Source organism: Elephas maximus, chromosome 6 (assembly GCF_024166365.1).
Source record: "Elephas maximus indicus isolate mEleMax1 chromosome 6, mEleMax1 primary haplotype, whole genome shotgun sequence".
NCBI classification, from domain to species: domain Eukaryota; kingdom Metazoa; phylum Chordata; class Mammalia; order Proboscidea; family Elephantidae; genus Elephas; species Elephas maximus.
The window spans coordinates 68199198-68212295 of record NC_064824.1 but is presented as its reverse complement, the minus strand read 5'-3'; the positions used below and the strand labels follow the sequence as shown (position 1 = coordinate 68212295).

At 37.6% G+C, this 13098-nt stretch overlaps 1 protein-coding gene across 2 annotated transcripts in view; it reads right to left on the bottom strand.

Moving 5' to 3' along the window:
* Positions 1 to 2435: 2435 nt before the first annotated feature.
* The window catches only part of UBR3 (ubiquitin protein ligase E3 component n-recognin 3), a 236017-nt gene continuing 225354 nt past the window's right edge, over positions 2436 to 13098 (bottom strand). The window contains exons 37-39 of one of the 2 annotated variants that reach the window (XM_049887378.1): positions 5827 to 6036; positions 5092 to 5231; positions 2436 to 4792 (exon numbers count right to left, since the gene is read on the bottom strand). In XM_049887378.1, the coding sequence (XP_049743335.1) occupies positions 4675 to 4792; positions 5092 to 5231; positions 5827 to 6036 (468 nt within the window). In that variant the 3' untranslated portion in view covers positions 2436 to 4674. The remainder of the gene's footprint in view (positions 4793 to 5091; positions 5232 to 5826; positions 6037 to 13098) is intronic. The other variant, XM_049887377.1, reaches the window with a different exon arrangement.

Sequence of the window (13098 nt, the reverse complement as noted above, 5' to 3'; positions counted from 1 at the left end):
GGATACTCTGTGACAGAAGGAACTATCTGGCTTCTTCTCCACTGTATTTCCAGAATTTAGCACAGTGCTTGGCACAGAGGAAGAGCTCAATAAATGTTTACTGAATAAATGAATTCAATGCTTCAACATAGAAGCAATTTTTCCCAATTTCAAAAGAAAACTTTAAAAGCTTCTATTTCTGCTCATTCAATCTTATCATGACTTCCAATTCCATACCCCTCAAATTATCCTACAAATCAGCATCAACCCCAGTCATTTCAACCAAACCAAAAAAAAAAACCCAAAAAAACCAAACCCAGTGCCGTCGCATTGATTCCAACTCATAGCGACCCTATAGGACAGAGTAGAACTACCCCATATTGTTTCCAAGGAGCACCTGACGGATTCAAACTGCCAACCCTTTTGTTAGCAGCCGTAGCACTTAACCACTATGCCACCAGGGTTTCCAGCACCCCTAATTCTCTTACTACTTTACTCTTAAAATGCACTCGGCCTTCTCATTCTGAAACCATGAATTAACTTAGCAGTTTAATTTCTATCTTTCTAGGTCCTGGACTACTGATCCCAGGAGCTCCATAAAGTCATCAAACCTTTTGAATTGGTTCCATTAAAATATTATAGCTTCTAAAACCCAGTGGGCTCTCAATATGACTTCTGTGGTACTTCTTATTTCTGGACTGTTCCTTCTCCTAGAATACGTCTAAATTTTTACCACTTTTTCCAAGCTCCCAGGTGTACTAGGGCTGCTCACTCTTAAGTGATGATCCTGCTCCTTCGTCACCAATAAAATAGAGGGAATCAGATATGAGTCCTCTCACTTCGCTCCAGATTTTCTTTCCTTTGTCTTGTCTCTTTTCCATCCATCGAGCTGAGTCCTTTATCTGTGCTCTTGATCCTACTTCTTCTGGCCTGCTCTTAGGCTCTGCCTCAACAACTCTGATCTGGTCATATCTTATGTTAACTCACACAAAGGCAGCTCTACGCGAGGTCCCATTATGCCTTTTCGTTGTATTGCATCAGCTGAAGTCACACTCACTCCACTGCTAGTTGATGTACACTAGGATGGCAGGTAATAGCCTTTCCATACTTGATGTGCCCGATTATCAAAGGAGCTTGAAGTATCATAGAGAAGTGATCATTTTGCCATCCTTCTGCACATGCCACCTCATCCCCCCATGAACTAGGCAGTGCTTGATAACATTCGGACAAATCATAAAAGATGAGGAAAGAACTGTGTGCTGTGAATGGGACTGAGACACAATTACAAGTCTTCTGCTTTCCCACTAACCATTAAGCGCCATGAATAACCACCACTGAATGCACCTTGCCTTGCTGATTGGATTCTAGTGGTTAAACCATGTTTGTTTGTTTGGGGGGGGGGGGGGCGTCAAAAATGACCTCAAATACAAGCCAACAACAGGAATTTGAGAATTGCCAATTACAATACTTCAGGTGCTTGAATATACCACGGACTGCCAAAAGAACGAACAAATCTATCTTGGAAGAGCTACAGCCAGAATGCTCCTTAGAAGCAAGGACGGTGAGACTACGTCTCCATACTTTAGACATGTTTTCAGGAGGAATCAGTAGTCCCTGGAGAAGGACATCACGCTTCTTAAAGCACAGGATCAGCGAAAAAGAGGAAGACCCTCAACGAGATGGACTGACACAGTGGCTGCAACAACGGGCTCAAATATGAAAATAATTGTGAGGATGGTGCAAGACTGGACAGTGTTTTGTTCTGTTGTACACAGGGTTGCTACCAGTCAGAGCTGACTTGACAGCACCTAACAACAACAAGAATTACAATATTGGAGACGGTACAGCCTCTTGTGTCATATCTTCTCTCATATACTGTTGTTACTTCCCAGCCTTCAACATTTGAGTCAGCATCTTTTCTAAGTCACAGAAATCAATAACTATCAGAATGTGTAAAACAGAAAGGTTTGAGGACAGAAATGGATTCTTAGCTGATTTAACTGGCTGGTGAGCTACAGAATGGGCTGGAGGGGTTAGAGGTAGTGTTGTCAATTCAAACAAGACCACAGACCACTCAAAACAAACATCATCATAAATCATTTTACATTTCTGAGAAACTTTCAGAAAACAGCAGAGAGATGAGCAGTGTTTCTCAGATTGGCACACACATCTCCTTCTTACCGCAACCCAAAACACACCACTCAGGAAAGGTTTTGCATTGGTTATGAGACAAGGATAAGAGAAACAGCAACTGGCTCTGCAAACAAAAGGTAAAAGCCTAAGAAATTTCTTTACACTTACTCCCATCTTAAAGCGACTATTAGTTATGCTATGCTTTGATCTTTTCAGCCATGTTTACTCACATATATTATTGTCAATATCTTTGAAAACAAAGAAAAACATGTAAGCATTAAAAATTTTAAGGGCCTTTCACAAACCAAATGACAGTAGGTTTTTATTAACATATCTTACAATGTTCATTATTCCTAGTTTTGTGATTTCTGCTTAATTATAAAGATTGATTTAGCTTCTACAGTAATGTACTGTATTTAAATGATCATTCATACAAGATATCACACCAGTACATTTTTTGAATAATATACACACATCACTCTAACTTGGACCTGGTATTTTTAAAAGTGGGCTTATAAATGGGACTTATAAAAGTTATGGGGAAAAAAATTTAAGTTCTAGTTTAGCAGCATGCATGTACGTATTCAAGTACAATTTCCAACCAAGTGCTTCTTTAAAAATTTACTGGTGACTAGTTCACCAATATCAAAATAAACACTATCAAATACCCAAATTTTAAAGTTAAGGCTAATTTTTTCACTTCACATCCATATGCACAACCATAAAACATTCCATTTTAAATATGTAGTAATCAAAGACTGAATACATTATACCATGTATATATAGCATCAGTTTCAAACTGTAGAATTAATCAAGTTCATGAATCCTGTAACAGAATTTACTAGAGATGTAAATTAGCATTTTGCTCTTCACACTTACAAAATGGTCTGGTATTCATAGTGACCAAGGCAAAAAATATGACAGGCTGAACTTATGATACAGTATTTAAAAAAGTAGCAATGTGTCGAAAAGGAAAGCTATTTAGTCAAACAGAATTATTCTAGTCTTAGAGAAAGGTATCTTAATATTTTGGAAATGTATATAAAAATAGCAAGCTATTTCCATGTGTTTTATTGTAGAGCTATAGGTAAAGTTTTGCCTTTTGAACATACTTGAAAATGTACTGCTCTCTTTTCCCTATTTTAATGCCGGGCCATCATTTAATGTCCATTTGCATATTTGGTAATATCATGTCATTCAATAATTTTTTAGAACATGGATCTAACTTTATTTTTATATTTCATCATTAGATTTCTTTTACTTTATTTTTACACATAGAAATGTAATTTTATATAACAAGCCATGAAAGTCCAAAGTTCCAGGAATTGCTTAATAGCACTATATATGAAATAATCATCAAATTATTGAATCACTTGGGAAAAAAACCTTGGTAGCAATATACAACATGCTTATCTGTAATCTTCCTTCCTTACTTATAGAGTGGGTTTTAGCTCAATCATCCCCAATCGTAATGATTTAAAAACCCTACAAATATAAATTGCTTTTCACAGCAGTTTCTAAGGAGAACACAGATGCACAGCTCATTCATGAGGGTCACTGCCACTAAGCCTTTTTCCTTTTTAGGAAACCAAGCAGAAATAACAGTGATCACACCGCACAAATACAATATAGCTGAACCTCCTGAGCTGATAGAAAAGCTCCAGAATTATGTTTCATTTATGGGGAAGTCTGCACATTTCCAATCCAATCATTTAAACAAAAATCTGGTTGGTAATAAAAGATGGGCATGCACAGAATCAAAACCTGCCACCCATGGGTATGCTCTGAAAACATCTGATTTTCTGATAAAATCTTATTTGTTACTACCGCTAGCAATTCATCCAACTGAAATGGCAAATTTTGATTTTTAAGGACCCCCCCAACAATGTACTGTATTATATTAACAGCAGCTATCTACTATTGTACAGCTATTTCAATTATTTACCTGGGGAGAATAGTTATGAAATTCCTGAGAATGGATTAAGTTTTCAGCAAAGCCTTAAACTTTTAACAGATTTCTCACAATAAGAAAAAATTTCAAAGTTCTATTAGACCAACTTTTACTATACAGTATTTCACATAAATCATGTTTTACATTTTCTCTAATTACATACAGCAAAAATCTCAACACAAGAATGACAGAGGAAAAAGATGCAATATATTTAGCAGATGCAAATTAAACACACAGATATAAAGAAGCAGTAAAAGGTCAAATAAATCACACTCACTCTAAGTATCAATGAATAATTGATATGCATTGTCGGGAGAATCATTTCCAAATGATTTTGTGAATGAATTGTGCTTCTTATTAATTGTGGACTAAAAAAAATAACCACTAAAGAATGATTTAACTTGTTAGTTGTTATATTTTCCAGATACTTTTTTTTTTTAATACCATTAATGTGGTTACCAAGCACCTAATTTTGGGAAAGCTTCAAAATGTATGTTTTCTTTTCTTCCCCCAGCAAAAGCATTAATTCCCCAAATTAAGTTAAAGCTTATTGCTGATAAAAGTAAATTCTTAATGAAAACGGTGATAGGATGCAATGCTGAGGTGGTAAGTCACAGCCCATTATAATGTGGACCCCATCTTTTATTGATGTGATCAAAGGTATGAGAAATCCACTGTTGTTCAAGAACTTTGTATCTTTCCTTACAAATATAGAGAGGCTTGCCTCGCCTAGAATAAAAAGAAAAAAAAAAAGGTGTTAAAAATTACACAATACTATGGAGGGTTAACATGCATTTCTTTTTTAATAGATTCGTTATGGCAAAAATTCACATAGCAACTTGGTTTGTTTTATATTTCCTTAGCATGTTGAAGGGAAAAATATTTCAAAAGTTAAAAATAGCTCTAAATTAATGATTGTCAGACTTCTCAATATAAAAGAAAATAATAATTCAAAGCCAGAAATGGCACATTGTTCTTTACTGACCAAATTTCAATAAAACACCCAGATATATCTATGAGCATCTGACCTAAGGTCCCGGTCTTCCTCTCCATGAGCATCCAAATATACAGAACCCCACAGGCAAAAGCGGTGGCCTCGAATGATTATAATCACCGATGCATTGATCAAAAGGAAAATTCCTGTCCCAGCACCACAGTTCTGAGAATGCTAAAAAAATTAAAAAGATATCAGTGAACTTCATAACCAAATGGGCTTTATAACAAAATCAAAAAGGTCTTAATTACATACCTTCTAAAGAATACATATATTTTTGAAATTTTAACAAGATTTCACCTATTATTAAGCTTATAATCTCAATTTTAATACTTCATTATTAATACATTAATAATAATTATTAATACATTAAGAGGAATTTGGATAACAATTATTCAGGAAAGCAATTAACAGGCAACCTAAGTCAAGGGCTAGCATTTCCAATGCCATATATGACTGCTGTTAAATGTATACATTGTAAGGTATACCTAGCATTAAAGGACAGTCAAAGTAAGGAAAGGAACTGGAACTGTACTTAAGAAAGGTTTTACTCATTTAAGTAAAGCCTCTGACTTTTTTTTTTTTAACTCTTCTACTAGAGGCACTGGGTACTAGATTAAAAAGAATAAAAACAAAAACATCCCTATATTTAATGTATGTTTAATTCAGAGTAGTTAAATGTGATGCACTGGCTTGATCATACATATCACATTTCCATGTGAAAAGAGATTTAATTTTCATAAACTTTGTATCATCTACTATTGCTTACCAATACACATTCACAGTAACTTTGTTGCTTGCAGCAAAGTCCTTTTAGGCATACAAAAGTACCACAGACAAGGCAAACAGCAGGATCTTTGGGAACCTTGGTACAGACACTGCAGGTTTTTCTGTGGTAGTACTGAAAAATGGTGTTGTAATTCTCAGGCAACTGTAGAAGGTGTGGTAATTTCCATCTTGACTCTTGGATAAGCAAGGCCTAAAACATTACCCCAAAATATTCATTAGTTCTATATATTTAAGTCACTAAAACAAAGCACTTATTTTTATTAAGGAGTTTTTTTTAAAGATAAGGAAAATCTTTCTCTAAGAATGTGACTTATTTTCTTTATTAACACTTCTCATCTTCTATTTTATAAATGACTAAAGTAGTATTTTGACAATTACCATTCTCCATTTTAATGTAATTTCCAATTACAATATGATTTAACTTTTGAGGGTAAGTACCCTAACGCATTAAAACTTGTTATTACTTTAAGAGAATAATATTAAATATCATTAGGCATGCATGGAAAACATATTTAGGTGTATTTGTTCTTAAATATGCTTACTGTAAAAAATTTAAACAATTATACATTTAAAAACCCAAGTTTTGACATTTCTCAGATAAACAATAAAAAACTCATTGGCTTTCTGAGGTTCACCCTTCAGCCAAAGATTAGACAGGCCCAGAAAACCTGTTCAACTCTAAAACAACCCCTGATGATTACAACAGAGGGTCCCGGACAGAGCTGGAGAAAAATGTAGAACAAAATTCTAACTCTCAAAAAAAAAAAAAAGATCAGACTTACTAGTCTGACAGAGACTGGAGAAACCCCAAGAGTATGGCCCCCAGACACTCTTTTAGTTCAGTAATGAAGTCACTCCCGAGGTACACCCTTCAGCCAAAGATGGGACAGGCTCATAAAACAAAACGAGACTAAATGGGCACACCGGTCCAGGGGCAATGATAAGAAGGCAAGAGGGGACAGGAAAGCTGGTAATGGGGAACCCAAGATCAAGAAGGGGAGAGTGTTGACACATCGTGGGATTGGCAACCAATGTCACAAAGTAATGTGTGTATTGTTTAATGGAAACGAATTTGCTCTGTAAACCTTCATCTAAAGTACAATAAAAAATTATTGGTTTTTCTTTAGAGAAGGTCATAGTTCTAATTTATTATTTCTATTTTAATATTTTGTAATTTTGAGTCTCCTGTGGTGAGATGGGTTCCTTTATGTGGCTTTTTGCCTTGGTACTTTGGAAGAACAGCTTGAGAGATTTTCCCCCTACGCCCTGAGGAGTTACCTTTGCCCTAGTTTTCTATCCCAGAGGGTTTGTTATGTTTGTCCAGGTTGATCGACATTTCCCGGGTAAGCTGTAAACAACTTGATGGTTTGATACTTTTTGCCTGGCCCTGGCTGTAGCCTGCCCTGTGATTGGTCTATGTTACCCACCTTGCAGGAACTATAATACGCTTATGTAAATGAAGTTGACTATAGCCTACCATGCAAATGCAGTGACTGTGGCCTACTGAGAGAGGATTGGTCAGTTCGTGGCCCCGGTGGGAGGGCCATGCCTTGAAATTGACCGGGAGTTTGCTTATATATGCAGCCAACCCTACAGAGGTTTGCAGACAGAAAGAAGAAAGAAGCATAAAGGACAAAAGGCAAGAGGAGAGAAGCAGCAGAGAGACAGGAGGCAAGGAAGATCATAAAACTACTTTAATTCAGGTCTAGGGCTGTAACACTGAAGACAGCAAGAAGCCTGAAAGGGGCCCTGCAGCAGAGCCAGCAGTGACAGGGCCAGAAAGGGCCCTGCACCAGAGTCAGTAGAGACAGCAAAAGCCTGCTGCTAAGAATGTAGCTAAGAGAGCTGAACAAAGCTGCTGTACTGGCTATAAGCTGGGTGAGTTAGCAGCAGAGAAGCTGACAGCAGTGAAGCTGAAAGCAGAGAAGCCTGTCCTGAGGGAGCTGAGAAGAGGCCTGACCTCAGGGGGCCCAGAGAAGGCCTGTCCTAAGGGGGTTAAGAAGAGGTGTGCACAGCAGAGAGAAGGACCTGCTTGCTTACACAGCTGAGAGGAGCTGAGAAAGTTGTCCTGCACTGAAGAAGGAAGGACATGCTCTCCACTTTGGGGGAACCTTTCAGACTTTGCCTGCGTGCTTCCTAATCCTGATTCTGATCCTGAGCTATTGCCTGTTGATCATGATTCCAAGCTGTACCCTGACTTCCTTAATAAACCACTTAACTGTAGGTTGGTCTGTGAGTTCCGTGTGGCCACTGCAGTGGATTATAGAACCCAGAAGAGAAGTAGAGAGCGCCGTGGGAGGGACAGCTGGTTTCAGAATTGGTAAAAAGGTTGGACAGTAGAAGTAGGTCTGACCTCCGCCTCTCTCTCCTCCTGAAGTTAGGTAAAGTTTACTACCATTTAGAATGTGTTACAGCTGTTAATATAAGATGTATCCATAAGTGCTGGGGCTACAGCTCTTTTAAAAAATTTCCAGCTCTAAATATGAGAAAAAATGCCAAATTAGTTAAATTTCTCTGCAGGGTATACTTTATCCATTATTTACAGTTGTATAAAAATACTGGTAATAGAACCCAAGTTTTTTTAGATGGTGGACTCCATTCATACAAATAGACAAAATTTAGCATGAGTCTATTATCTTAAGAAACTGTATAAATGATAGGCAATTCATATAGTGATCATCTCACATTACCTACAGCCTTAATCCATCTAAATCAGTGGAGTAACTAAGTAATTAGCTTTATGCTATTTAATGAGTTCATGGTTAAAGTGGCATGGTAACAAAAGGATAAAGACAGTATTTGTTGTTAGGGGCCACTGAGTTGATTCCAACTCATAGTGACCCCATGTGACACAGCAGAACTGCCCATATGGTTTTCTAGGTGTAATCTTTATGGGGACAGATTGCCAGGTCTTTCTTCTGCAGAGCCATTGGGTGGGCTTGAACCACCAACCTTTTAGTTAGCAGCTGGGTGCTTAATCACTGTAGTGTCAGGACTCCTAAAGACAAATAAAACCAAACAGATTGCCATCAAGTCCTTTCTGACTCATAGTGACCCTACAGGACAGAGTAGAACTTCCTCATAGGGTTTCTAAGGTTGTAAATCTTTCTGGAAGCAGACCGCCACATCTTTCCCCCGTGAAGCAGATGGTGAGATCGAACTGCCAACCTTTCGGTTATCAGCCTAGTACTTTAACCACTGCTCCACCAGGGTTCATCTCAAAGAAAACAGAGGTGCCCACAATACACTATTTGTCAGCACTCAGTGCCTGACCCTGAGCCCCCCAAACAGCAAATTCTATAAGGGGTTGATTACACTGGAACCCTTCCATCAGTGGAACGGATAGCAATTTGTCCTCACTGGACTTGACACATACTGTAGATTGATAGCCTGGTAGCCCACACCACCCTGTTTCTAATCAAAGAACTTCCTTCATAAAGAGAGAAGGAAGGCAATAGGTGGATGTCTATGGAATTCACTGGTCTTAACATATATGAAATCATCCAAAACAATTACTAGTTTTTTAAATGATGAACCACTGGACTGATGAATTTTTAGACGGTGCCAGCTAGAGAAAACACCTACAGAATGAAGCATGTGCTACTACAGAATTAGATATATACTCTAAACAGTGATCTGTCTTTCACAACTGGAACACACAGGTCTGGAAACCTATGGGGGTGGAAAGTGGTTATAGTCCCTCTCATCATTACACCTAGAAATTCAGCCTTAAATTTCTGCTTCCCTGCTATTCTGGACCCTGCTGTAGTTTTGGTACCCAAGGATGGTGTGCCTCTGCCCAGGGATATAACTATTTCACTGAACTGGAAACTAAATGCCATCTAACCCTTCTAGGTTCTTTGCACCAGTAGGAGAACAAAGGGAGATGACTTAACACACTGGCTGGAGTGACTGATCCCATAGAGAGGGATAGAAATACTGCTACACAATGGGGATTGGCAGCAGCACACTTGAAACTTAGACTCCCCCCACCCCATGTCCCAAGCTTGGATGGTAAAATTTAATACAAAATTATTGCAGTCTTATAAAAGCAAGATAGGATCAATCACCAGAAGCTCAGACTTCTCAGAATAAAGCCTGGGTCACATCCTTTGTCAAACAAATCCAACCAGTCTTTGAAGTACTGGTCAAAGAAGAATGTGAAATAGGTGGTGAAAGAGGAAAGTCATATAAAGTCAATTCTTGTTATTCATGGCAGTTATGTTCTGTAAGATTACCGTGAACACTGAATTAGTGACTAACGAGCCATTTCCTAGGCGAGGTACAGGGTTAGGTTCCTGTGAGCTTCTGGTTATACTTCTGTCGACTGATTGGTACATAACCTTGTTTTATGTGTGTTTCTGTTTAAAGACATCTCATTTAACATATATTTCTTATAAATAATTAATTATATGCTGTATTTCCTTATAATAAAACATTAGCCAGGAAGGGTTTTGCATCTTCCTGACCCTGGGTAACTTGACCATAAATATCTTTGGCTTTCAGCCTCACAACCATGCTGTCCACTGTGTTTTTTTTTTTTTTTTAATCAGTTGTCAATCTCACAAATGCAAAAATTTAGCCACTTTTCTATCTTTTCAACAGCTTCATCATGCACTACAGATGTTACTTTAGTACTCTCTAGAGTAGCCTTACGTACAGATTGCCAAATTTCTCCTTCCTTTTTATGGATGTACCACATGTCGATTCACTAACTTTGAATTGACGGCCAACAAGCATTATAACTTATGCCTAAAAACTTATCTTTACACATTTTCTCCGTAAGACACATCACAGCCTTCTTGAGCTTAGGAACACTAAGCAGCTCTTCAGCACTATACTTGGAGGCCATTTTTGTCAGCAAAATCACTAACAAAAAAGTACAAAAAAATGCAAAAACTGTGGTACTAACTAACCAGACAGCAAAAAAAAAAAAACACTTGTTTAGTGTTGAAACAAGGAAAGTTTAAACCTCAGCTGAGAATGTGCATCAAGTGACTCAAAATTTCCACTGCTCTGCACATGTCTATGAATGACTGCAAAAGCACCATGAGTATTGATTTGGGGGTTATGAATAAATTTGAGCAAGAACGCAAACAATGAGAATCATCTGTACATATATAGAGATGTGTATATATATATATATATATATATGTGAGTTCTTGAGTGGTGCAAACCATTAATGCGTTCGGTGGCTAACCAAAAGGCTGGAGGTTCTAGTCCACACAGATGCACCTTGGAAGAAAGGCCTGGCAACCTACGTGCAAAAACCCAGTAATTGAAAACTGTATGGGGCACAGTTCTACTCTGACACAGGTGGAGTTGCTGTGAGTCAGAGCTGAATCCATGGCAACTGGTAAAATATATATATTTAATTATATATTAACTGTAGCTTTCTGGTTAATTTTAAATTTTCTTTTTGCTGTGTAATATGTTTTTGCAACACTGTTCATTCTCTGTATCTTTGTCTTATTACTGAATGCACAGTGAGTTAGTGCTAATTACATTTTTTCAGACCAGCAGGATAAGAGTGCAACAAATCTAAAGGAGGAATGGACACCTCCCAGAGCTTTGGATCAGGGAGGCTCAATGGCATAACTTTGGGATGTGACTTTGGGTTGTGCATTTAAGAGAGTGGTAGGTGCACCTATGGTTGTAAATGGGATGGCTACACTATTTTGAACAGACGTGGAACTCTATGGATGACATGAAGGATTGTATGTGTTTGGGCAGGTAAGAGGCAAATGCAGTGTGCCACAATGTTGTTGTTTTTAATCTAGTCTTCTTTTATTAATAGCATTAAAAGATCTTTTGGAAAATAAGCCCTTTTCCTGTTCCGTACTATTCTGACGGGGCTGCCCTATCACAAGACCCTGCCCCACCACAGGAGTCTGCCATGATACAAAGTAGGCCAGTCAATCAGATGCCCCCTCTTAGGAATCTGAATCTTGAGCAGACATGTGGAGGGAAAGAAAGTGTTTGAGCCTGTGTCATCCAGTGGCAGCACTTTAGAGAAAACAAACCAGAGATCTGTGTGGTCTCTCTTTTTCCCAAGTTCAGCTCTCAATTCTGCAAGCTACCTAGCATTCTTCCAATGAGTCCTGTTTATTTCTGTTGTGGTTTTCTTTTGTTTTGTTTTCCTTAACTTAAATCAAAATTGGATTTTGTTGTTTGCAACAAAGAACTTTAACTAATACAAAAATTTAGAAGCAGTAATTTATGGGCTATATTTCAAGGGCACTGCTGTTGTTCAGCTCTAATCACTATTTATCCTGGTCGGTCTCTCCATCCAAGTTTAAAATGTCTGGAAGAGAATCTGGGTGACCTAGGGTTAGACTCAGGGTTATGGATGGAGTAGAGTGGAGCAGAGATGGGAGCAGGGATGGAGGTATGACTGAATAACTGGTAAAAATTCTGTGCAAGCAAAAATAAATACACGCCTACCACTCTGATTCTAAAACAAATAATTACCACTCATTTTTATGAAGAGATAAAAACATTTTAAATGATAAATTCTTATTTTCCATCAATATCTATACCAATAATCATTTAAGTAAAATGTAGGCTTGTTCTTACGCTATCAAATGAGGTAACTTTTATCTATTGCTTAGTTCATGGCTCACATGAAAACAAAACATTTTGAATGTGCTCATCACTTTTTCTCCCTGCCCTGGTTCTACAATTACACTCAGCTCCACTCCAAGATATTCCTCAGGGGCTTTCAAACATTGAAATATAACATCGTATTGTGGGCAGTCCCACTCTGTCCTATAGGGTCGCTATGAGTCTCTGAATCGACTCGACGGCACTGGGTTGGTTTTTATGGGTTATTGTAAAGTAGTCTCCCAGCTAATACCTGTGACTAAAGATATTACTGGCAGGAAAAAAATTTATATATATATAAGATTCAATTATTGAATATTCTTTTCTATAAATAAAAGATATATATTTTAAGAATTTCAGCAAAAAAAAAGAAAAATGAATCAAAGCAGAGACATTGATTATTTATGCTTACCTTGCCTTTATGATTTACTCCAACATTATAAAAATTAAGTCAAGTCTGACACCTCTATCTGAAACACTAATGTTTTTATTGTCCCTTTGAGGTTCAAAATTAAAATTCTCATTTTCCCTGAAACTTAGCTCTCCGTCCATCAGTTCTATTTCTGCCAATGACACCATCCCACCACTTAACTGTTCCACAAATATTTATTAGGTAACTTTTACTTAGTCTGTATCAGTAAGCCATTGT